The sequence below is a fragment of the Bufo bufo genome, unplaced genomic scaffold (genome assembly GCF_905171765.1).
Source record: "Bufo bufo unplaced genomic scaffold, aBufBuf1.1, whole genome shotgun sequence".
Classification (NCBI taxonomy): domain Eukaryota; kingdom Metazoa; phylum Chordata; class Amphibia; order Anura; family Bufonidae; genus Bufo; species Bufo bufo.
In genome coordinates, this window is record NW_024400067.1 from 577 (window position 1) to 27,339 (window position 26,763).

A 26,763-nucleotide genomic window follows, 5' to 3' on the forward strand; every position below is an offset into this window, starting at 1 on the left:
TGCCATAGTGTGACACATCATTGCCATGAGTGTAAACATGCCACACTGGTGCTGTATAATACTGTACATGCATAAAACTTACTGTTAGGTCATTCCTGTCATTGGTAGGACCATACCTACAAAACGAGTGCTGCAACAAGAGAACTGCCAATGGGACCTGTCCCTTTGTTTTTGTATTGGTTGGGGTCTTAGATGTTGGACCCTGTGGGGATTTGCTCTGGTAGACAGGCTTGCAGACGCAGTACAGAGGCAATGACAACGTCTTTAACTTAAACAGTGCACTGCTTTATTCACACATAAGTAAAGTGACAACAAAAAAGAAGTTTCAAGGAAAAACAGTCACCTTGCGTCTGGTGTTTGTTCACACCAGGCTGCAGCACATAAGTCCTTGGGTGAAGCAGAAGTCCATATGCTTTTTCCCCAAACAATGTAGCAGGCCTTAGTCCCGGCCCAAACTCTCAGGATCCAACACCCAGACTGATAAAGCTCCAGTATCAGATGGAGGATAATCCGCCCAACTGAGACTGCTGGCTGGCTTTTTATCCCAAACCAAAACCCGGCCTGGAACGTGGGGAACAGCCACCCACCCTGCACTTTGTTCTGCTCCCAGTAAGAGCCGGCCCGGATCGGCTTTACAGCCACACTAAATAATCAATAGTGTCAGTCAGCACTAGCTGCCGCTGGCACTTAAAATTACCGGCTCTTACCTCACCGAGGGCAGGAACCTCGGTGACACATATCTTCCGTCAATGACGACCCCTTGCGGTTTTTCTACAACCCCCACAAATAGTATTAAGCGAAGTGAGCTTCGGATGCTACATCTGAAGTTGCTTAGTTCAAAACTTCAGATTAATACTGTAATTATTTAATATTAATAATTAATACTTTAAAACGTGAAACCAAACTCTGCTCGGCTTGGTTTTCCACTTTAAAAATCAACTACTGAAGTTATCTAATGAAGGCACGTGTGACTTCGCGAATAACTAACATCATACTGTACGGAGACTGATCTCAGTACAGTATTAATCCAAAGTTTTAAACTAAGTTTGCTTCGCTCAACATTACCCACAAATCATTATGTAATATCATATCCTAGCATTATGTCATAACATTCTTAGTAAATGCGGTATATTCCCATCTTTCTCCCATCATCATACATTGTATTTGGAAGGCCCCTCACCTGCAAATACATTTGAAATATCCAACTCCATTTTCTCCATCAGGGGCTGGATGAGAGACTTGTACATGTATACAGTCTTTGGGGAGTAAACAAGAATGTTTTTATTCACTGACAGCAAACAGGGAGGAGTAAAAACACTAAGGGGGGAATTTATCATTCCTCATGGCCTCTTTTTGGTAGATTTGGGACTTTTCAATGCATTTGCGACTTTTCTAGTCAAAATCTGCACTTTACACGTTCTCGTCAAATCTACGGAAAGGGGGAGTGGCAGTGGTGGGGCCATCAGCCCTGGCTAATTCATCATTATTTACTCCAGAAACTGGCACACATAAACACTGAAATCTCAAGGCCAGCATAGTATGCACCAACCTTGATAAATCAGTGCCTATGTATATTAGAAAGTTGGACAACTTTTCATTATACAAGAATTATGTTTTATTTCCATGAAACCTGAATGGTTACCATAGTAAACCTATACTGTATGCCAAAAGTAAAGTGCAGGTCCACTTTAATAGAATGGATACGCAGTCACTAGACTTTCAGGAGATCAGATGTAAAGGGTATATGACTGAGGAAGTTAAATCCATGCTTGGATCGGGCAGTCTTCTGGACTATAAGTCTGATTAGTGGACTGTTTGTATTCAACCGTTGCTGTTAAAAAAAAGAGGAAGAAAAAAAAGACATTATTAGATGAGTGCTGGTAATTGTGATTCAGAGGTTTTACTTTACTTTTCTAAGCATTTCTCAAGTTAAAGTTCATCTCTATCAGCATGCACAAAATTTTATGGTCCGATGGCCACACGGTCAGACTGTGTGAATCCTATGGGTTGAAATAAAACTTACATTTATTGAATATCAAAAGTATATAGCATAAATGTCTAATAGATGCTTCCACATCCAGGACTCCCATCTATCAGTATAATCAGTGTTGGACTGGCCCACCACAGGATCCTCTGGTGGGCCCAGGTTTTGATATCATAGTAGGTCCCAAAAGTCCAGGAGAAAAAAACACATGGAGACCGTAAATTGCCACCAGAGACTTTATTTGTGATATAAGGGTTGGGCCCCGAGAATAATTTCCTCTGGTTGCCCCAAAGAACCCCAGTCCAACCCTGAGTGTAATGGAGGGCCCTGCTGGCACTGCAACAAGGAAGAGATCATGCATACAGCTCCCTCCATTGTAGTTTATGTAACATAGTAATATAGTATATAAGGCTGAAAAAAGACATTTGTCCATCCAATTCGGCCTGTTATCCTGCAAGTTGTTCCAGAGGAAGGCAAAAAAAAAACTGTGAGGTAGAAGCTATTTTTCCCCACTTAAGGGGAAAACAATTCCTTCCTGACTCCAATCAGGCAATCAGAATAACTCCCTGGATCAACGACCCCTCTCTAGTAGCTATAGCCTGTAATATTATTACACTCCAGAAATACATCCAGGCCCCTCTTGAACTCTTTTAGTGAACTCACCATCACCACCTCCTCAGTGAATACAGTGGAGAAAAAAATATTTAATAGCTTTGCTTTCTCCTCATCGCTCTCTGCAACTCCCCCCTCATCACTCTGTAAAGGGCCGACACCTTTAGCTTTATACTTTTTACCATTTATATAATTGAAGACATTTTAGGGTTAGTTTTGCTCTCTTTGGCAATTAATCTCTCGGTCTCTAGTTTGGCTGCTTTTATTTGTTTTATACATATTCTATTTTTTTCCTAATACTTCCTCAGTCCCCTCCTGTTTTAGTGATTTAAATGCTTTCTTTTTGTCATGTATTGCTTTCTTTACAGCTCTATTTATCCACATTGGTTTCTTCTTGTTCCTTAACCTTTTATTCCCATAAGGTATGTACCTCTCACAGTTAGATTTTAGGATGCTTTTAAAAATATCCCAATTTGTAGCTGTATTTAGTTGGCTAAATTTTTAGCTTTTTTGAAGTTTGGTATTTTTTGTCCTCCCCGAAGAAACACTCTTATGAATGATAATTGGAAGATTATTACTTTATGGTCACTATTTCCCAGGTGTCCCCCAACCTGCACATCTGTTGTTCTGTCAGGTCTATTGGTTAATCCTAAATCCAGTATGGCTGTCCCTCTAGTCGGGTGCTGAACCAATTGGGAAAGGTAATTGTCTTTAGTTATTGCCAAGAACCTGTTTCCTTTATGAGATGTACAGGTTTCAGTTTCCCAGTCTATATCTGGGTAGTTGCAGTACCCCATAATAACCACCTCATTATGATTCGCCGCCTCGTCTCTGGTGTATTAGGTGGTTTATAATAAACTCCTATTAGTAATTTATTATTGTTTTTGCCTCCATGTATTAATACCCACAGTGACTCCACATGTTCATGTCCCTCACTTATATCTTCTCAGACTGTGGGCTTTAGACAAGACTTTACATAAGGGCAAACCCCTCCCCCTCTTTGGTATTGATGATCCTTTCTAAACAGACTGCCCAGTCATAACTATCATCCAGCCATGTCTCAGGTATTCCCACTATGTCATAGTCCTCCTCACACATCACTAATTCCAGTTCCCCAGTTTTATTAGTCAGACTTCTGGCATTAGTATACATACATTTAAGAGGTTTATGTATATTTTTTACCCTACACCTTTCCTTCTGAACTGTTCTAGTCCCAGCTTCCATTCCTCCCTTAGTTCCATTCCCTTGCCCCAGGGCTCTATCTGCACTATCTTCCCAATCCCATAACGTAATTACCCCCCCCCCCCCAGTCCCTAGTTTAAACACTCCTCCGACCTTCTAGCCATCTTCTCCCCCAACACAGCTGCCCCTTCCCCATTGAGGTGCAGCCCATCCCTACGATAGAGCCTGTAGCCGAGAGAGTCGGCCCAGTTCTCCAGGAACCCAAACCCCTCCTTCCTACACCAGTTCTTGAGCCACTTGTTAACCTCCCTAATCTCCCACTGCCTATCTTCTGTGGCTCGTTGTACACGCAGTATTTCGGAAAATACTACCTTAGAGGTCCTTGCCCTAAGCTTTTGACCTAAATCCCGAAAATCATTTTTAAGGACACTCCACCTACCTCTAACTTTGTCATTGGTTCCGATATGGACCATGACCACTGGATCTTCTCCAGCCCCTCCCAGTAATCTGCCAATCTGGTCCGCGATGTGTCGAGCTCGAGCACCAGGAAGACAACACACCGTTCGACGATCCCGGTCTTTGTGACAGATTGCCCTATCTGTACCTCTAATAATTGAGTCTCCCACTACCAGCACCTGTCTGGCCTGCCCTTCTCTCCTGGTCCCCTGCTTACTGGAGCTGACATTCCCCTGACTGGCAGAGGAAGTGTCCGGCTGCAGCAGTGCTCTCTCTGAACTGACATCCCCCTCATCTGCTAACCTTGCAAACTTGTTGGGGTGTGTCAGATCAGGGCTAGCCTCCCTGGCACTCTTCCCTCTACCCCGCTTTCCTCAGCCTCCTCGCTACCACCCTCCCCCACATCTACCCCAAAGAGTGCTTGCTCAGTGAGCAGCAAACTCTTTTCCAAATTGTCAACGCCTCTCCGTGTTGAAACTCGCCCGTTTAGATACTAGATGCGTGATTCCAAACAGGCAATTTGCTCACATTTTGAACAAAGATATGCACCCTCAAACGGCTGTTCCAGGACTGCATACATTAGACAAGATGTGCACTGGACTGCGCTGTCAATAATGGAATACATACTAAATGGGGATTATGCAAGAAAAGAGAAAAATACAATATAATGCAGTGATAAGAAACTGATTTACTGCAGTCCCCCACTAAAGTCCCTGAATCTGAAGTCACTTAATCTAAAGTCACACAATTAATACAAACACACACTTGAAAATCAAACACTCGAACGCTCACAAATTCGTGTTATTTGCCCGCTTGTATAAATGGAGCTCTCAAATTTAAATGTAATTCATGTGTTTCATACCTTTTTATAACCTACAATGAAGATAGCTGCACTCATGTATTGCCACCTCTGGACCTCATCTTCTCCTTTCTGGTGTGCCACATAGGGGTCAGGAGGCCCCTTTTTTGCCAATACATGGGGAGTCCAGACATTACCACATTGTGCACCATTAGTACTTATCCGTTTCTATTTCCATGCTATGTGCCACTCCTGTTCTCCCTGACATGTAGAATATGTGTGAGCATCCACCAGACATAGACAAGTATGTTTGTCACTAGATAGTTTGGGGCCACAGAGAATGGAATTGTGTGCCACATGTGGCCCCCGGACCACAGATTGTGAACCCCTGATCTATAATGTTTTATAATATATTACTTACAGGCTGCCAGGTGACAGATACTGGATGAGGCTCACTGTGTGCCAGTCCTGCAAAAATAGGCATAGAAACATTTTACAAGGCACTGATGTGTTAATTATAGTCTAATAAATAGGCAGTCTAATAATGCGCTAAATTTATCAGCGTTCCCCATGCCAAATAATAAATTTGGTGCATTGTGTGGGGACACACTCTGGTAGACGGGATTAGCGGACGCAGTATAGAGGCAACAACAAGTTCTTTGGATCAAACAGTTCAGTGTTTTATTCACACTTTAGGCAAGTGACAAAACAAGCAGTCAAATTCAAACAAAAAGTCCCCTTGCGGTGTTGGTGGTAATTCACAACATGCGGAAATTCTGCCTCAGAGTCCTTGCTAATAGCAGCACCAATCTGTTTTCACGCCAAAGAGGTAGCAAGCCTTCATCCAGACACAAGGCTCCTAGATACCAACACAGAGACCTTGCTGCCTATTTAAGGACAGCCAGGTGCTGCCAAAACCTGGCCCGGCATTTAAAATCCGGTCCGGTATTTGACCTCACCTGGCTGTAAATCATCCCAGCAGCACATGCTGGGAGGAAAATACCTGTTTTCCCAGACCAAACCTCTCACTGTGTCACATACTCTCCCCCCCCCCCCCCTTGTTCAACCCTGAGGGGGTGAACACACGCCAGACTGTGTACCCGGGACAGGGCATCCGCATTTCCCTGTAACCGGCCTGCCCTGTGTTCCACCGAAAACTTAGTTTTGTAGGAAGAGAAATCATCGTTGACACAGGCATTTCTGTCCTTGGCCTGGCTCATCCACTTGAGAGGGGAGTGGTGAGCCGCCAGGTGGAATTTTCTACCCAATAAATAATAGTGGAGAGATTCTAGTGCCCACTTGATAGCCAGGTACTCTCTCTCCACTATGCTATACCGGCTCTCTGCTGGGGTGAGCTTATGGCTGAGGAAGACAACGGGATGCTCCTCCCCATTGAATTCCTAAGACACTACTTTGGAGGCATCGGTCTGTACTATAAACTGTCTTTTTAAGTCGGGTGTCACCGCACAGGGCTGACTTCAAAGCGGAGAAAGTCTCTTCCGCCCGATCATCCCAGTGAACCATCATTGATTGTGTCTCTTCAAGAGTCCTGTCAAGAGCGCGGCTAGAGTAGCAAAGTGGGGAACAAACCTTATGTAATAGCCCACCATTCCCAGGAATGACTTTATTTGCCTAGTGGTGACAGGTCGGGGCCAATTCCCTATCACTTGGGGTTTGATGACTCCGCGCTCAATGACATACCCCAGGTACTTAGTCTCTTCTAACCCTATCGCACATTTTTTGGGGTTAGTGGTTAGACCAGCCTTCTGAAGGGAATCCACTACAGCCTGCACTTTGGGTAGGTGACTTTCCCAGTCGGTACTGTGGATGACAATATCGTCCAGGTAAGCTGAAGCATACTGACGATGTGGACGAAGCACAATGTCCATTAGACGCTGAAAAGTGGCTGGGGTGCCATGCAGACCAAAGGGTAAGACCTTATATTGATAGAGCCCCTCAGGCGTGATGAAGGCAGTTTTCTCTTTGGCAGCCTCCGTTAAGGGCACCTGCCAGTACCCTTTCGTGAGGTCCAAAACAGAAAAATACGGGGCTTGTCCTAACCTCTCGATGAGCTCACCCCCCTGGGGCATGGGATATGCATCGAATTTGGAAACCTAGTTAAGTTTTCGAAAGGCGTTACAAACCCGCAACGTCCCGGCCGACTTGGATATCAATACTATAGGACTGGCCCACTACTTTTTGACTCCTCAATGACGTCTAGCTGCAACATTAGCTGGACCTCCTCCGATATGGCTTGTTGCCGAGCCTCGGGCACCCGTTATGGTTTTAATCTAACTTTCGCCTGAGCCTCAGGCGAATGTCATGCTGGATTATGGAAGTGCGTCCAGGGAGGTCCGAGAACACATCCGTGTTCCGACTAACGAACTCCCTGGCCTCCTGAGTCTGTTTAGAGGAGAGGTTGTCAGCAATTTTTGCTGTGGCAGCCGCCTCTCTTGCATCAGACATTGGGGCCGGTACCTCTTCTCCTAGAAAACCCGGCAGCGGGCTGTGTTCTGTACAGGTTTCCCTATCTTTCCACAGTTTGAGTAAATTCACATGGTAAACCTGCAGCAGCTTTCGCTGCCCTGGCTGGTGTACCTTTTGTAGTTTACATCTCCAATTTTCTTGAGTACCTCGTAGAGCCCCTGCCATCTAGCCATGAACTTACTGTCCACGGTCGGCACCAGAACCAAAACCCGATCACCCGGGTTAAAGATCTAGACCCGAGCCTGCCGATTATAGACCCGACTCTGGGCTCGCTGAGCTGCCTCCATATGTTCCCTAACAAGAGGCAACACTGTCTCTATTCGATCTTGCATCTGGGTAACGTACTCAATGACACTTTTATGTGGAGTGGGTTGTTGTTCCCACGCCTCTTTGGCCACGTCCAAGAGACCGCAAGGGTGTCTGCCATATAGCAGTTTGAAGGGCGAGAACCCAGTAGAGGCCGGTGGTACCTCTCGCACTGTGAACATGAGATAGGGCAGAAGGAGGTCCCAATCCTTCCCATCTTTAGACACTGCCTTTTGAAACATATTTTTTTATGTTTGGTTAAACAGTTCTACCAGACCATCCGTTTGCGGATGGTAAACGGACGTCTGTAGCTGTTTTATGTGCAGCAACTTAGAGTTCCCTCATCACCTTGGACATAAAAGGGGTCCGTTGGTCGGTCAGAACCTCTGTAGGTAGTCCTACTCGGGGAAAACATCTCCATTAACTCCTTAGTTATGAGTTTGGCCTCCGGGTACCGTGTGGCGTATCTAGAATGACTAAGATGTGTTGATGCCCTCTGGAGGACTTTGGTACTGGGCCCATGAGGTCCATAGCTATTTGGTCAAACGGTACTTCGATAATCGGGAGAGGTACTAGGGGACTACGGAAATGGGGCTGGGGGCTAGTTATCTGGCAGGAAGGGCAAGCCTAACAAAACTCTTCCACTTCTTTGAATATGCTGGGACAGTAAAACCGCTGTAGAATACGATCCTGAGTTTTCTGCAGCCCTAGGTGACCCCCGAGAACATGTTGGTGGGCTAGAACTAACACAAGCTTGCAATAACCCTTGGGGACCACCAACTGTTCAAAAGGCTCACCCCGTAGTTGGATCACCTAATACAACACATCTTGATGAACCAGAAAGCGGGGAAACACTGACTCTGCCCCAGGTTGTTGTGGTTCACCATCTACTATTAACACATTTTCCCAGGCGCAGGATAGGGTTGGGTCCCGACATTGGGCGGTACCAAAATTATCCCCGGAGACATTGAGGTCTGCCAATTCAGGACCCGGCGGCAAGTCCTCCACGTCTCCCACCATCACAACTCTGCTAGGGTTACCCCTGTCTCATGGGTATTAGTCACTCTCTTAGCAGGCCACAGTGCTGGGAAGTCTCTCCCTATTATGAGTTCATAATGTAGATTTGTGGCGACAGCCACCTAGTGCGTCCATCTACCAGTCACCGTGGTTAGAGACACCAGCGCGGTGGGGTAGTCTTTTAAGTCTCCGTGGATGCACATCACCCCGACTTTCCGGCCAGTATACTCAGTGGACCGCACCAGGGTAAGCCCTTACTAGGGACAACAGACTCCCTGAGTCCAGCAGAGCCTCCGCCGGAAGGTCTCCCACTTCTTCTTCCACCTGGCACAAGTGATCTAGAGACTTTGAGGTACCTGTTGCACACAGCCTTTTGGCATATAGCGACTGACTATAGCCATAGTTATTGTTCATGGGCTCAACCCGATGGGGACAGTCAGCCCTTACATGGCCAGGCTCCTGACACCGCCAGTAGACTATGGGAGCCAGGTCCGCCGGTACATCCCGGGCGGGTTTTATCGACTTAAATCTCCGGGCCTGGGGTGGAGATTTCTGGGGTTTGCCAATCCCCCTCCCGACAGAACCCTCCTTTAGATTACCGGTAGCTTCATAATGTTTCACCAGGTCCACCATCTCAAGGGCATTGCCAGGAGACACCTGACCGATCCAGTGCTGGAGAGGGTATGGCAAAGCCCTCCAGAACATATCTGCTAATAGTCTATCCAGCATGGCCGGGGGACTTTTGCAAGAGGTGGAGTAAGTCATAATACTGGGTCCTCGCAGGCTCAGCCGGCTAACACGCCCACTGATGTACCCGCTGGGCCCGGACCAACACATTCACCCCCAGTCTTGCCAAAATCTCACCCTTTACTTTTTGGTAGTCAGCCGCTTGATCGTCCGGCAAGTCGAAATACACCCGCTGGGAATCGGATGCCATGAATGGAGCGACGACCTCAGCCCACTGGTCACGGGGTAGCTTTTCCCTGATGGCCACTTTCTCGTACATCGCCCGTTAGGTTTCGATTTAGTCTGCGGGGGTCATCTTAGGAATCACGGCACAGACTGCTTTACGGGCATCGTGGACGCTCAGGGTTGCTCCTGCTGTCTGCAAAGCCATCACTTGTTGTAGCAGCAACTGGTTAGTCTCCTGCTGCTGCTTATTAGCCTCTCGTTGCTGCAGGTTTGTCTCTCGCTGCTGCAGATTAGCCTCTATGAGGGCCTTCAGAACAGCCTCCATTTTGTCGTGGGGGTTGTAATACAGCTGGTTTAATGTACTACATACAACCGTGCCTGAAAAATGCAGAAACCAAAAATATCGGCGTTCACGCCAGCCTCACTGCTCTTGCCCGCCTTCTCCACCAATTGTGGGACTTGCTCTGGTAGACAGGATTAGCAGTATGGAGGCAACAACAAGTTCTTTGGATCAAACAGTTCAGTGTTTTATTCACAAGTGACAAAACAAAGCAGTCATATTCAAACAAAAAGTCACCTTGCGGTGTTGATGGTAATTCACACCATGCGGCAATTCTGCCTCAAAGAGTCCTTGCTGATTGCAGCACCAACCTGTTTTCACGCCAAAGAGGTAGCAAGCCTTCCTCCAGACACAAGGCTCCCAGATCCCAACACAGCCCTTGCTTCTGAGCCCAGCTGCCTATTTAAGGACAGCCAGGTGCTGACCTCACCTGGCTTAATATCAGCCCAGCAGCACATGCTGGGAGGAAAATACCTGTTTTCCCAGACCAAACCTTTCACTGTGTCACAATTGTTAGACACTGTTGCTGACGTTACACCACCTATGGGCTGGCCTACTTTGTGCCAAATTTGGCACATCTTAAGAAACAACCCATTGCCAGCTAACCATGCTCCTAACTGAGCAATGCCAAAAAATGTCTAAAAGTTGTAATAAATGTGACGCTGAATGCTGGCTCAATTTGGGCAGTAAATCTGCACCTAGGGTGCATAGGGTTTAGCATTATGGATCTATAGGCACTCTGTGTGCTGATTGTGGTGCTTCCATTTGGCACCATATTATTGAAGTACTCTACCCCAGAAGCAATGCCATTGGAAATGAATATCTCCGTAATGCTATACATGCATCTCCGTATGATTATTGGAATGAGCCCATGGATTTGGAACTGCTACAAAGCCATAATATGGCTGTTAGAATAGTCATTTTACCTGAAGACACAACGCTTTCCAGAATGTTGGAATTTAGATGATTATTCAAAATGAAGTCAAGGCCCAGATTTCATGGGACACGTGGAATATATAGACATAAAAGACACACTGAGTAAAGCTCTAGGCAGAAACAATGATGTGACTACCTATGTTATTTACTGAGTATTATGAGTAGGGTTGAGCGAATCGAAGTATCCGAAGCGGATTAAAACCGATTATTCGCGAAGCCGAATTTCCTTGTGCTTCATGGTAACAAATCAATTTTCCCTGAAATGGGGGGGGTAATCATACTCTCCTCCTCCATTTGTATACAAAGAGGCCGCAGCGGCCATCTTGATTGAAGATCCCGCACCTAGAAATCTTGCGCGCAGTGATGTATGACGTCACCACACCGGCGTGATGACGTCATCACATCACCCTGTGAGATTTCGCTCAGGATCTTCAATCATGATGGCCACGGTGGCCTCTATGCGATCAAATGGATAAGGTGAGTATGTTTTTTCCCCACCGGATTAACCTCTGAAAGCCCTCAATGTTCATCTCAGATGCCGCGATCAGAGATGAACCTGGCATCTGAGGGGTTAATGACTCGGGGTGGCGCAATCGCCGTTCCCCGTTATTGTGCCCACTAATTACAAAAGAAATGCGCTTTGTGATGAAGTAATTCATCACAAAGCAAATTTGTTTGTGAAATTCGGTGAAGCAGCCGAATCGAACTTCTTTCATTTCTAATTATGAGACTGGTATGTCCATTTTTATAAGGCCTGCTTCACTTACAGTATGTCGGTTGTGTCAGCTATTTTAGGCCGGTATCCGGACATAACTGATAAATGTGATCTTCAGTGCACAGATCCCGCATTTATCTACTTATAGAGCCGGACAGAAAAACTGAGCATGCAGCTTTTTTCTGTTCGGCGCAATTTGACATCCGGCATCACAAATGATGCACCTGATGTATGAGAGCTGTCCTATAGAAAACTATGGGATCATTTCTGGCTTTACTACTGCTCCACTGTTTTCTGCATCACGCTGGAGGGGAATTAAACCAGAATGCCAGACATGTGTAAAGGGGGCCTAACCATTTTACTACATTAGTACATCTAAAACAAAGCAAACAAACAAAGCAACATTACAAGTGGTTTTACTTTCAAAATGGCCAACTCTTTTTTTTTTTTTTATACAGTCTCTATTTAAATCGGTGTATCTCCATGGTTACAGACTACAAATAACCCTGTGAGTAGTCTGGCCTTGCAGTCACTCTTATATCTGACCCATTTCTCCTTACTTGCCTAGAGGCTGTAGAATAGGCCTACATGGGAGAGACTAGGCACAGGCTTTGTTTAAAATCTGTAATATTGGAAATGCTGGTTTGTATAGTAGCTGTACATGCAAGATTGTAGGCTATTTTTACTCAAGAATATCTGCAAAGACGGTCCATGTTTTATTTTAGATGTATTGGAGCAATAAAGAATGAATAGATTCTCATATGATTAAAGTTAATCAAGTACAATTAATACCTGAGTTCCTGAAGGCTGAGTAGAACTTTGGTATATTGCTTGGTGTTTGATTTAAAGTTGAGTAAGGCAATATACTGTGAGACATCCTAACTTCTGGGCCACCACAGGTTCTAAATCAAGTACAACAAAGGTCTGCATAAGTAAAATTGCACTTTACACAGTCGTATGGCCATCTCTTAATGAACATACAATTCAGTCTACTTAAGTTCAGAAATGCAACATATTCTGGGACACCCTGACTTCTTAGGCAGCACAGGTCCCAAAATAAATGTAGCTAAGATGTACTTTAAAGGATATTCTGGTTACCTCAAGTTATCCTCTATCTACAGGATAGGAGATAATTATAAGATCGATAGGGGTCTGACCACTGGGACCCTCACCAATCACCAGTATCGGGCCCCTGTACCTTGCAGGGACTTCCTAAATGAATGGAGCAGCAAGTCAAGCACGCTCTATTATTTCTATGGGACTGCCGGAAATAGCTGATTGCTTGTACTTGGCTATCTTCAGCAGTCCCGTAGAGATGAATGGAGCGGCAATTCACATACCTGGGAAATAGGATGCCAATTAACAGTACTCTAGCAGGAAGGAAGCTGACTCCCAATAGGTAGCTACATGACTAGGTGATTCTGGATTGGCTAGAATGATCCTTAGCCATGCTTCAAGGTTCTTTAAAGGTGTTTTCCAGGGAGAAGTGAAGAGAAGGTGGCACCACATCAGCGCCAGAACGGTAGCAGTGGGGGATCGGTGAAAGTAAGTTTGTTTATTATTTTAACCCCTTCTGGTCTGTACTTTTACAAACTAACCAGGTTCCAAGGAACACTAGGCTTCAGTGGACTACTGGCTGGTGAATTACAGTGTCTGCTTCACACACAAACGCCCACTTTTACTGTTTTCCCATTTACTTTCATGGTAACTGATACAAAATGTTTCCATGATATCTGTAAATCAGAAATGGTAGTACCTGGCGAGTGTTGTAGGTGGGGTGGAATAAACCTTGGTCTGCTCCATCACAGGTCTCCTTATGGCTTTCTGATGCTTACATAGACTTGGGCTAGCAGTCTCTGGCCGGGAGGACGATTCCTTATTCTTAAGAAAAGCAACAGGCTGAAGACAGAAGATATAAAATAAAATAAGGACTTGGCAAAAAGATACAATAGACATATTCACATAAAATCTGAATAATTGAAGAAGCAGTAGTCATACTTCATACTCTTGTGCAGAAGAACATGACACTTTTATATCATATCAGAAAACAAGCAGCACAAAGTATATTTGTAAAAACTAAATTGTTCATCCATACATACTGGCAAGACAGAGAGCTCATGCACACAGCAGCGTGTTGTCCCATGGGGCCACATATTCACTCCTAGAAGCAAAGCTATATGGTACTGATACTAATACTTCTATATTCATCGTACCTGTCCATTTGGCCGCACCAGGATAGTGATACATTGTGGGTTGCTTCGGAAGAAAACTCGTCCTTTCCACACTAAGTCTGTTGGTGGATTTTGAGAAGCCTTTGCTCCTGATGCCCAAATCTATACAAAACTCAAACAGCGATTAAAGGGACACTTCAGTAAAAAAAAAAAGTTGTATTTTTTAAAACTCAATATTCATAAAACACATGATTTTTAAGCATAGCTGGCTTTTTTTTGTTTTTGTTTTTATAATTTTACATTTATTGAATTACTATTATACAAAATATTGTCCTTCTGTAACAGTCAGTACAGAAAAATGATAGTCCCATATAGATAAGTAACCCATTGTAGTTTACTGTTGCTGTAAGGTGAAGATATCATCTGGTAGCAAAATAGTAGATTAGTAGAATTGGCAGCTCTGTTCTTCTGTTAAGCCTAGACACTTATCGGCGTAATGTGTTGTTCTAATTGAATCACTCAACCCCTTCCCTCTCTGATCCAAGTAAATGGTCTGATTTAAAAAAATAAAAATAAAAAAATTAAAAAAAGTTACATAGAATATCTGAGTCTAATTGGGACCAATTTTTTTCTGCAGCAGGGCAACAGCGCTGCTGCAGAATATGTAATTAAAGGGGTTATCCAAGATCTGTAATGCCCACCCATATGCTAGGGCTCCTCACAGAGGTTGTACTTACCTCGCTCACCGACACCCATATCGCTTCTCATACTGGCAAGGCCGCCGCTGCATCTCCCCGTTGCACGGATGAAAACAACCTCTGTGAGGGACTCGGGCATATTGGGGGGACATTATAGATCTTGGATAACCCCTTTAAGAACTACCTTCAGTGTAAAGAAAAATAAGGAGTTCTGGAAGTGATATGGCCCCCACAGCTAATCTCAACATCATCAAGTCTATCTGGGATTACATGAAGAGATAGAAGGATTTGAGTAAGCCTACATCCACAGAAGATCTGTGCTTAGTTCTCCAAGATGTTTGGAACAACCTCCCTGAGACGTTTCTTCAAAAACTCTGTGCAAGTATATCTAGAAGAACTGATGCTGTTTTGAAAGAAAAGGGTAGGCACACCAAATATTGTTTGGATTTAGATTTCTCTTAATTCACTTTGCTTTTGTTAATTGATAAAAATATATTAACACTTCCATTTTTTAAAAGCATTCTAAGGGCCTGTTCATAAAAACGTTTTTTCTTTTTGGTCTATTTTTCACATTTTCCACACCAAAAGTGCCTCTTAAAGGTCTCACAATCATTTCAGTGGGAGGCAGATCTTGTTTCTTTATTTCTACGCTGAAAAAAACAGCATGAAAAAAAGAAGCAGCATGTTCTTGGTGCGGAATCCGCACTGATTCTCACATTGAAATTATAATATATATACACACACAAACATAAAATGCATTTGGAAAGCATTGAGACCCATCAATCTGGAGGAGGGTACAAAAAATTCTGATGCACTGAAAGCCCCCCAAGAGCACAGTGACCTCTATAATTCTAAAATAGAAGAACTGGAACAAGCAGGACTCTTCCTAGAGCTTGCTTACCCAACAAACTAAGTAATTGAAGGAGAAAGGCCTTGGTAAGAGCGGTGACCAAAAGCCCAATACTGTGTGCAGATAGGAGAAACCTCTAGAGGTCAACTATCACTGTAGCACTACACCAATCAGGGCTGTATGGCAGAATGGCCAGAAAGAAGCCTCTCCTTAGTAAAAGACACACAAAAACTTGCCTGAAGTTTGCAAAAACAAACAAACAAACACCTAAACGACTCTCAGACTGTGGGAAACAAGATTCTCTGGTGTAATGAAACCAAGATTGAACTTTTTGGCCTCAATTATCGCATTTTTCACTTTATAATATGCACCTGATGATAAGACACAACCTGGTTTTAGAGGAGGAAAATATTTTTCATCAGACCTTAGAACAGGCTCCAAATATTTATCAGACACCCAAAATACACCCTCAATTTTCATCAGTCTTCAGATCAGACCCCATATCAGACCTCAGATCAGACTCATAGATCAGACCCCCATATCAAACCTCAGATCAGGCCCCACATCAGACCTCTATATCGGATTAGAACCCCATGTCAGACCTCAGATCAGACCCCCATATTAGATCAGAATCCGATAAGAACTCACATCAGGACCCCCCATTTCAGACTTCAGATCAGATGCTCATCATAGATAAAATAAAAAAATTCACTTACCTTTTCTGCTCTGCCTGTACTCTTTAGGTATGGCAATCTCTGCTGCAGTCATGGTCCTTGGTCTTCCCCAGGTCCACGCTGCACTGTCCCCTGACTATTGTGTGCAATATGTCCTGACGCTGTACGCAGTCAGAACAGTGCAACGAACTGTCTGGAGACGATCAAGCAAGAAGAGGTGATTGCCGACAGCTCTTCGCTCCCCATGATTCACTAGTATTCGCTTTATAAGACGCACTGCCATTTCCTCCCAAATTTTGGGGGGAAAAGTATGTTTAATAAAGCAGAAAATAGGATATAAGCATCATGTCTTGTGGAAATCAGGTATTTTTTAGCACCTGCCCAATGCCATCCCTACAGTGAAGCATGGTTGTGGTAGTATCATGCTATGGGGGTGTTTTGCAGTGGCTGGGACTGGGAGACTTCTCAGGGTTGAGGGATAGCTGAATGGAGCAAAGTACAGAGATATTCTTAATGGTGCTCTGTATATCAGACTAGGCTGAAGATTCACCTTCCAACAAGACACTGACCCTAAGTGCGCCGACCGGGCCGCAGAGGGAATATGTGTGAGTGTTGCGGTGGGCCCATGCGGGTAGTAGTATTACTCACTGTTCTGTAGCTCCCTGGGCCAGCGGGCAGTGAAGGGAAGGACGGCATGAAATCCTTTGGGGCACTCTCTATTTGTTCAGGGATTCCCAGCCAGATGGTAGTTGAGGTGCCCTTGGTGGAGTGGGTTTAAGGTGCCTTGGAGGCTGGGTCCCCAGTGTTCGTGACGCCAGCACCGTAAGGTGCATTGAGAGATGGTATGGAATAAGGAGAGAGGTAGTAGTTGAACCAACAAGACCTTTACTTGAAATATTGGCCTTGAGGTAGATAACATCCACGCAAGTAATGCCTTGGTACATAAGATGGAGGTCAGCTGCAACTCCAGACAACAGGCACAGTGATACAGTGGTATGCAGGTTCCAACTTAATCTGATGGAGAGGGTGATACTTTCCTTATCTTGCTCAAGTTGTTCTGAAACTTCAGCCTTTTGGTACTCTGGATCTTCTGAACTAGAACTTGGCAACCAACAGGGCGGTCTCCCTAGCGGCAGGCATCAGTCATCTGCTCCATTATTTGAACAGGATGCTTCAATACAATTAATCCACTTTGTCTCTGACTCCAGGACAGTGGCACTACAAAAAGGAAGGCATCCAGTAGTCCTTGGGCTTGGTTTCCAATCTATCTTGCCTTTTCTCCTGGGGGTAGCCCAGGGTCACAAAGCTTAAAGGGAACCTGTCATGTGGATATTTGATTATAATCTAACTAATTATATACAATCATTCACTACTAAAAAGTACCTTAGATGTATTCACTTACTGGTGTGACAGATGGTTATCTCATAATATACACACAAAGATGCCACATGCCGCATGCCAATAGGAGGAGCTCCCGGCCGGACGCAGACATCGCAGCTCACAGGTAAGTATAATGCTTCTACAAATTGCTAAGTAACCATGGTAACCAGGGGGCAGTCATGTACACAGTTCTTTTAGTATATTCTAACCTGAAGCGTCCCCATCACCATGGGAACGCCTCTGTGTTAGAATATACTGTCGGATTTGAGTTTCACGATCTAACTCATATCCGACCGTATATTCTAACATAGAGGCGTTCCCATGGTGATGGGGACGCTTCAAGTTAAAATATACCATCGGATTGGAGAAAACTCAGATTCTATGGTATATTAACTCCTGACTTTACATTGAAAGTCAATGGGGGACGGATCCGTTTGAAATTGCACCATATTGTGTCAACGTCAAACGGATCCGTCCCCATTGACTTGCATTGTAATTCAGGACGGATCCGTTTGGCTCCGCACGGCCAGGCGGACACCAAAATGACTTTTTTTTCATGTCCGTGGATCCTCCAGAAATCAAGGAAGACCCATGGACGAAAAAACGGTCACGGATCACGGAAAAACGGAACCAGTTTTTGCGGACCGCAAAAAAATACGGTCGTGTGCATGAGGCCTTATGGGGGATGAGATGACTGTTTTATTGGCACTATTTTGGGGTGCGTGTGACTTTTTGATCGCTTGCTACTACACTTTTTGTGATGTAAAGTGACAAAAAATGGTTTATTTAGCACAGTTTTTATTTTTTATTTTTTTACGGTGTTCATCTGAGGGGTTAGGTCATGTGATATTTTTATAGAGTCGGTCGATACGAACGCGGAGATACCAAATATGTATACTTTTTTTTATTTATGTAAGTTTTACACAATAACAGCTTTTTTAAAACAAAAAAAATGTTTTAGTGTCTCCATATTCTGAGCTATAGTTTTTTTTTTTTTTTGGGCGATTGTCTCAGGTAGGGGGCTCATTTTTTGCGGGATGAGGCGACGGTTAGATTGGTACTATTTTGGTGGGCAAATGCCTTTTTGATCGCTTGCTGTTGTACTTTTTGTGATGTAAGGTGACAAAAAAATGGTTTATTTAGCACAGTTTTTATTTTTTATTTTTTACGGTGTTCATCTGAGGGGTTAGGTCATGTAATATGTTTATAGAGCCGGTCGATACGGACGCGGCAATACCTAATATGTATACTTTTTTTTTTTCCCTATTTTTTACCAATTTTTTTTTAACTTTATTTGGGGAAAATGACGTTTTTGTTTATTTTTACTTGAAACTTTTAATTTTTTGGGGGGTAAACTTTATTTTTTAAACTTTTTTTTTCACTTTCTTTTTTGTCCCACTTTGGGACTTGAACTTTTGGGGGTCTAATCCATTACAATGCATTCCAATACTTCTGTATTGGAATGCATTGGCTGTATGAGTAATACTGTGTGTATTACTCATACAGCTTCCGGCCTGTGAGATCCAGGGGGCTGGATCTCACAGGCTTGTCACCGGAAGGCAGCGCGATGCCTTCCTTAGGCATCGAGCTGCCTTCCATGCCATCGGGTCCCCCCTACAGCCGCATGGGTACCCGATGCCACGCCCGATCACCGCCGCAACCGCAGGTAAAAGCCGCAAACCGCAGGTCTGAATTGACCTGCGGTTTACGGCGATCGTCGACACGGTGGGGTCACGGGACTTCCCCCCCCCCCCCCCCCGCGCATTTAGCCAAGGTGCCTGCTCAATGATTTGAGCAGGCACCGGGTTCCGATCACCGCCCGCCGGGCAGCGGTGATCGGAACAACACATGACGTATCGGTATGTCATGAGTGCTTAAGGACTCGGGAACCATGCCGTACTGGTACGTCCTAAGTCCTTAAGGGGTTAAAGAAAGTGACCCAGCATTTTGCTAAGAGAATCAGTCACTTATTTATGTTGCCCTTAGTTAGGACACCATAAAACTGGTGACAGGTTCCCTTTAAGTTAATTGCTCTCCTCCCCACTCAAAACTAACTCTCAAATAACTTCCTAAACTTGGCCTACACTATTAATTGGAATTGGCAACTATTACAAAGAAAATATACAATGGCATATACAAAAGTTTGAAGTGTCCCCTTTTCACACGTAGTGAGACACTGCATAAGCACACAGCCAAGACAACACAGGAGTGACTTAGGGACAACTCTGTGAATGTCCATGAGTGGCCCAGCCAGACTGGAACCCAATCTAACATCTCTGTCAAGACCTGAAAATGGCTGCTCACCGATGATCCCCATCCAACCTGATAGAGAAGAACGGCACAAAATCCTTAAATCCAGGTGTGCAAACATTGTGGCATCATACCCAAGACTGGAGACTGTAATCACTGCCAAAGGTGCTTCAACTAAGTACTGGGTGATGGGTGTGAATACTTATGTCAATACAAGATTTTAGTTTTTCCTTTTGAATAAATTAGCGAAGATTTCTAACATTCTGTTTTTTACTGAGTGCAGAATGATGGGGGGAAAACATAATTTTCATTTCAGCTCAAGACTGCAACATAACAAAATGTGAAAAAGTGAAAGGGTCTGAAGACTTTCCGAAGGCAAGATACAGGACATGACATTTGGTTGCATTAAGGTCACAATAAAGGTAAAATGCCTCCTTACCGTAATGTGCTGAAGGGATGCCAGAAGCATATTGTGCGGGAAGCGATACATAGAAACCACCTGCCCTCTCTCCAGCTGCAGCAGAACATAGCCGCTTAGATCTATATCCTGGTCTGTGGAGGTGTTCATTATTCGGATGAAGTGACCTAAGGAGTTGACTTCATCAATCTTCAAGGGACCAGATGAGCTATGTAAGGGGGGAAAATCATTTTATAAGGGGCGCAACCAGGGTGGATTTGATTTAAATCAAACTGATTTAAATCACGATTTAAAACACTAGTCAGTAAGGCTTGATTTAAATCATAGTTTTCTACATAAAGACAAATTATTGCTGGTATAACTTATAATATGCAAGTAGATGAAGATTTTTTGAATAACAACTTTTCATATTAGTTTGATTAGGTTGATTCTGTATTCATAGGTTTGTAGAAGTTAGGATTAAGGTCGTTTTCTCAACTCTGTTCATGTTCTAACATTTTTGCTGTGAAGAAGAGGCATGTGATCTCTGCTGAGTCAAATTCAGTTTTGAAAACTGCAAAAGTAAACCAAGCATGTGATAATGCGATAATATCTTGTAGGCAGAGAAACTGCCCAATAATCTTACAAAAACCTCTGGAAGAGCATGACATTGTGAATGGACAAAGGGGGAAACTAATTCTCCTTAGGGAGAGAGCACCTTAATCAGTGTGAGGAGACTTTTAGGCCATACGTGCTCCTCTGGAATTCTGGGAGGGAAGAAATGCAAATGAGCTCTTAACAAGCTTTGCTTCTAATGCCACCAGATGTAAGGCAGCTATCCTATGAGTCAATATTCAGCTCTTAAAATTAGCCTTGAGACATGACTTGGATATTAAATAAGCCAGCACCTCATCTGCAGACAGCTGTTTCGGACACAGGCCTCCTACCCAGTTAAGCCAGTACTCTCTGCTCTGCACTGATGAGGGGCAATCACCCCGAAACAGCTGTCTGCAGATGAGGTGCTGGCTTATTTAATATCCAAGTCATGTCTCAAGGCTTAGTTAAAGAGCTGAACATTGACTTATAGGATAGCTGCCTTACATCTGGTGGCATTAGAGGCAAAGCTTGTTAAGAGCTCATTTGCATTTCTTCCCTCCCATTGTGAATGGATTAATGGAATTTATTTACCAAAAAAAAGAAACATATACAGCCTTATTCTACATAATTAAAAAACGAATCTTTATTTCATGATGGAATAACCTTTGGATGGTAATATATTTTCCTCAAAAAGCATTTTATATAAAAAAAAATCCGATTTAAATAAAAAAAATCCAATTTTTAAAAAAAAAAAAATAATTGATTTTTATCCACCCTGGGCGCAACTTACAATAAAATTCATTTTAATCTTTTTTTTTTTTTGGTTTGTATGGATTAAAGGAATTTTAATCTGCAACGTTGTGTACATTTCAATGCTAGTTTATTTAGAACCTTCTAATAAATAATCATAATGGCCAGTAGATGGCGATATCCAGCTGTTGATCTGTTGCAAGATATTCTGTGCTTTTGATAATTTCCCCTCTTGAATTCTATTCACATAGAGGGGAATGTATGACGCCTTGTATGACAGCTTTCTAGTGTAAAAAAGTGGCAAATTTTGGTATGTGATTGTGATAATATACTGCTTTTGCCAGGCGCCCCTCCTGACATGCCCGTTTTGGTAAATCTTTTCATTCTTCATGACTAGTGTTGAGCGAACTTCTGTTTTAAGTTCGGCGTCTAAAGTTCGGCTTCCGGTTAGCGGAGAATCCCAATATGGATTCCGAATTCCGTTGTGGTCCGTGGTAGCGGAATCAATAATGGCCGATTTATTGATTCCGCTACCACGGACCACAACGGAATTCGGAATCCATATCGGGATCCTCCGCTAACCGGAAGCCGAACTTTAGACGCCGAACTTAAAACAGAAGTTCGCTCAACACTATTCATGACATAACTATGCTGGAACATATTTTCTCTTAACTCTGCAATGTGGTGTTTTTTGTTATTCCTCTTAAAAAAATTCGGAATAAATTAACAACAGGGTGTTACCACCCCCCTTGTCAAAGGGACGCCCCCCCCCTACACAGTCTGGCACTGTCGGCGCTGATTGGACAATGTCAGGGTGAGTACGCAGGGACACATCCCCAGCTAGTAACACCCAGATGTCAATTTATTCAGAATGTTATATTAGGAATAACAAAGGGACGGGGCAACCCAGAGTTGGATGAAATACTCCAGAATTATTATTTCACGTAGAATGCAATTATTAAATAAGATAAATGAGCAAAACTAAGGAAGTTACTTTTACTCTAACATGTTATATTCTGACAAGAATCATAAGAGTTTAGCACTGATTTTAAAAGTTAACTGAGACCCACTTATTATGATTATTGCAAATGACATATTGAAATACACCAGTCCTGACGAAACACAAAAATAATTGTGTCTCCAGTTAGTGGATACACAAATAATATGGGCAGCATGGCACTGTGATTATACCCGCTGCTCATGTCGCTAAGTGGGAGGAGAGAGCTAGGAAGAGGAGGAGACTGTAGTAGGAGAAAGTACTACTTGTAATGGGGCAGGAACATATGGGATAGGCAATGTGGCTGCACTGTTTATAAGGGGCATGTTACTGCAATGTTTATAGGGGGAATTTAGACTGTAGTAGGAGAAAGTACTACTTGTAATGGGGCAGGAACATATGGGATAGGCAATGTAGCTGCAATGTTTATGGGGGGCATTTAGCCAGTGGCATGCCTAGTGTTTGGCACCCCGGGCGGGTGCTTTCTCTGGCACCCCCCTCCCAATACTTTAAAAAATTGTGCCACCTCACAGTAATATTGCTCTCATTGTACAGTACAACCTTCACAGTAGTTATGTCCCTCTTATAATATCCACATTGTGCCCCCTCACGGTATTTATGCCCTCACTGTGCAAACTTCACAGTAGTTATGCCTACATTGTGCCCCCTTAAAGTACTTATCTCTTCATTGTGTCCCCTTCACAGTAGTTATTCCCTCATTGTGCCCCCTCACAGTAGTTATGCCCTCTCTGTGCCCACTTCACAGTGGTAATGTTCTGTTTGTCCCCCTTCACAGTAGTTATGTCCTATCTGTACCCCTTCAGAGTAGTTATGCTCTCATTATGCCCCCATAACAGTTATGCCCCTTCACAGTAGTAATCCCCTTTGTGCCCCCTTCACAGTAATAATGCACTCTATTTGCAAATTCTGTGGTTATTACTGTATATTAGGGAAGCTGGAAAAGTGTATCAAAGGGCATGGAACATAAAATTGCTACAGCAAGGAGATCAACATTTGACTACCACTCCAATGCAAATGGGGGAAGGGGAGGCATGAGCCATTGAGAAAGTAGTCTGCCTTCCACAAATCAGGTCAGTGGCCATATTTGATGACTCCAGAATATGGCGATTGGAACATGTGTCACCAAATGGCCAGATGAAACCCTCTCAAGCTTAAAGAGCACAGAAGTCATCAGTCACTTGATTTTTCCATGAGTCCATTATAGGAATTGTGTTATGAAATTGTCCTGTGATACTTCTTGACCCATCAGCCAAAGAGATGTGAAGTTTTACCTATTGAATACAACCATTCATTGAAGGCTACTGCTGCCTCTACAGGCAGATCCTCTTTATACAGTAGAATAGTTAATGAAATGAGTAATTCCTATACAAAGGTCAGGTTTATTTTTTCACCATTCATGTTCTTGCAGCATTCCTGCCAACAGAAACCTAGATTAGTATTAGCCTTCACCTCTGAAGTCGGTGATGCCTACATTAGTTTCTCAATAAACAGCCTTTCTGGACAATTACCTCCCTTAATTTAGTCAAAAAATCTAACTTTATTTTCAATTAAGTTAATTTTAATTTTGCCATTAAGAGTACATTTGAATGGCCTGTGTTCTGCCTCCAGCAGAGAGAGAGATTCATTTCAGTTCACATCTATTTAATTTCTAATTCATTCTGCTGCAATTTCTGTATTCCTGTAGTTATTAGTTAGGTAACAGCACCATCTAGCGGTGGTAAAAATAATAAAGATTATTGCTTTGTGGGAGGTGCTAGGCATTGTGGGTAGTGCAGGCATTCTGGGAAGGATAAGCCCAGTCTTCAGTCTACATACAGACTACAGGACATCAGCAGAGCTGTTCCATGCAGTTCTCCTTCTTAAAGGGAACCTGTCATGTGGATATTTGATTATAATCTAACTAATTATATACAATCATTAACTACTAAAAAGTACCTTAGATGTATTCACTTACTGGTGTGACAGATGGTTACCTCATAATATACACACAAAGATGCCACATGCTAATGAGCTGATTTAAATCCAGTGTGATGTCATTGAGTCCAGCGTTTATTTAATTCAGAGATATAGCCACGCCCCTGCCCACCTGCTGCTGATTCATATGGAAAATAACTGTCAATCAGCAGCTCATGAATATTCATGACTCATCATTATCAGCTGGAGCTTTTCAATACAAGATGTTGGCAGATTGACTGGGTCAATTAAAGAAAGTGACCCAGCATTTTGCTAAGAGAATCAGTCACTTATTTATGTTGCCCTTAGTTAGGACACCATAAAACTGGTGACGGGTTCCCTTTAAACTCCACCATCCTTTTGAAAGTACACTGCTCAAAAAAATAAAGGGAACACTTAAACAACACAATGTAACTCCAAGTCAATCACACTTCTGTGAAATCAAACTGTCCACTTAGGAAGCAACACTGAGTGACAATCAATTTCACATGCTGTTGTGCAAATGGGATAGACAACAGGTGGAAATTATAGGCAATTAGCAAGACACCCCCAATAAAGGAGTGGTTCTGCAGGTGGTGACCTGACCACTTCTCAGTTCCTATGCTTCCTGGCTGATGTTTTGGTCACTTTTGAATGCTACCGATGCTTTCACTCTAGTGGTAGCATGAGATGGAGTCTACAACCCACACAAGTGGCTCAGGTAGTGCAGCTTATCCAAGATGGCACATCAATGCGAGCTGTGGCAAGAAGGTTTGCTGTGTCTGTCAGCGTAGTGTCCAGAGCATGGAGGCGCTACCAGGAGACAGGCCAGTACATCAGGAGACGTGGAGGAGGCCGTAGGAGGGCAACAACCCAGCAGCAGGACCGCTACCTCCGCCTTTGTGCAAGGAGGAACAGGAGGAGCACTGCCAGAGCCCTGCAAAATGACCTCCAGCAGGCCACAAATGTGCATGTGTCTGCTCAAACGGTCATAAACAGACTCCATGAGGGTGATATGAGGGTCCGACGTCCACAGGTGGGGGTTGTGCTTACAGCCCAACACCGTGCAGGACGTTTGGCATTTGCCAGAAAACACCAAGATTGGCAAATTCGCCACTGGCGCCCTGTGCTCTTCACAGATGAAAGCAGGTTCACACTGAGCACATGTGACAGACGTGACAGAGTCTGGAGACGCCGCGGAGAACGTTCTGCTGCCTGCAACATCCTCCAGCATGACCGGTTTGGCATTGGGTCAGTAATGGTGTGGGGTGGCATTTCTTTGGAGGGCCGCACAGCCCTCCATGTGCTCGCCAGAGGTAGCCTGACTGCCATTAGGTACCGAGATGAGATCCTCAGACCCCTTGTGAGACCATATGCTGGTGCGGTTGGCCCTGGGTTCCTCCTAATGCAAGACAATGCTAGACCTCATGTGGCTGGAGTGTGTCAGCAGTTCCTCCAAGACGAAGGCATTGATGCTATGGACTGGCCCGCCCGTTCCCAAGACCTGAATCCAATTGAGCACATCTGGGACATCATGTCTCGCTCTATCCACCAACGTCACGTTGCACCACAGACTGTCCAGGAGTTGGCAGATGCTTTAGTCCAGGTCTGGGAGGAGATCCCTCAGGAGACCGTCTGCCACCTCATCAGGAGCATGCACAGGCGTTGTAGGGAAGTCATACAGGCACGTGGAGGCCACACACACTACTGAGCCTCATTTTGACTTGTTTTAAGGACATTACATCAAAGTTGGATCAGCCTGTAGTGTGTTTTTCCACTTTAATTTTGAGGGTGACTCCAAATCCAGACCTCCATGGGTTAAAAAATTAGATTTCCTTTTTTTTTTTTGTGTGATTTTGTTGTCAGCACATTCAACTATGTAAAGAACAAAGTATTTCAGAAGAATATTTAATTAATTCAGATCTAGGATGTGTTATTTTTGTGTTCCCTTTATTTTTTTGAGCAGTGTATATCTGGTGAGTGAGATCTACCTTGTTCCAGGGACATTATGTTATGCAGAGCTGTTTAGTTAGGTATAAGTGTCACTCAGGGAGTTATTTCTGTTAGCTAGCCATGCAATCTATGTATAGGCAGCCATTTTGGACATGTGCCCAGTGTTAATGTAATGTTATAATACATGCTGTTCTATGCTTCTGCTGATTCAGGTTATGCCTTATACTTATACAAACCATTTGTATTCTTGTAGTTTTACCAACTCACAATCCTGTTGACCAATAAACAAGTTAGACTACAGAAAACAGTCCTCTTATTTGGAAGACAGGAATCGTTTATACTTAATG

General features: G+C 43.7%; 1 protein-coding gene across 1 annotated transcript in view; it reads right to left on the reverse strand.

Moving 5' to 3' along the window:
* Positions 1–1,479: 1,479 nt before the first annotated feature.
* Positions 1,480–26,763, reverse strand: part of LOC120983149 (lamin tail domain-containing protein 2-like) — a 28,879-nt gene continuing 3,595 nt past the window's right edge. The window contains exons 2-7 of the mRNA XM_040413141.1: positions 20,209–20,395; positions 13,960–14,079; positions 13,503–13,645; positions 12,539–12,648; positions 5,455–5,501; positions 1,480–1,831 (exon numbers count right to left, since the gene is read on the reverse strand). Coding sequence (XP_040269075.1) covers positions 1,712–1,831; positions 5,455–5,501; positions 12,539–12,648; positions 13,503–13,645; positions 13,960–14,079; positions 20,209–20,395 — 727 coding nt within the window. The 3' untranslated portion in view covers positions 1,480–1,711. The remainder of the gene's footprint in view (positions 1,832–5,454; positions 5,502–12,538; positions 12,649–13,502; positions 13,646–13,959; positions 14,080–20,208; positions 20,396–26,763) is intronic.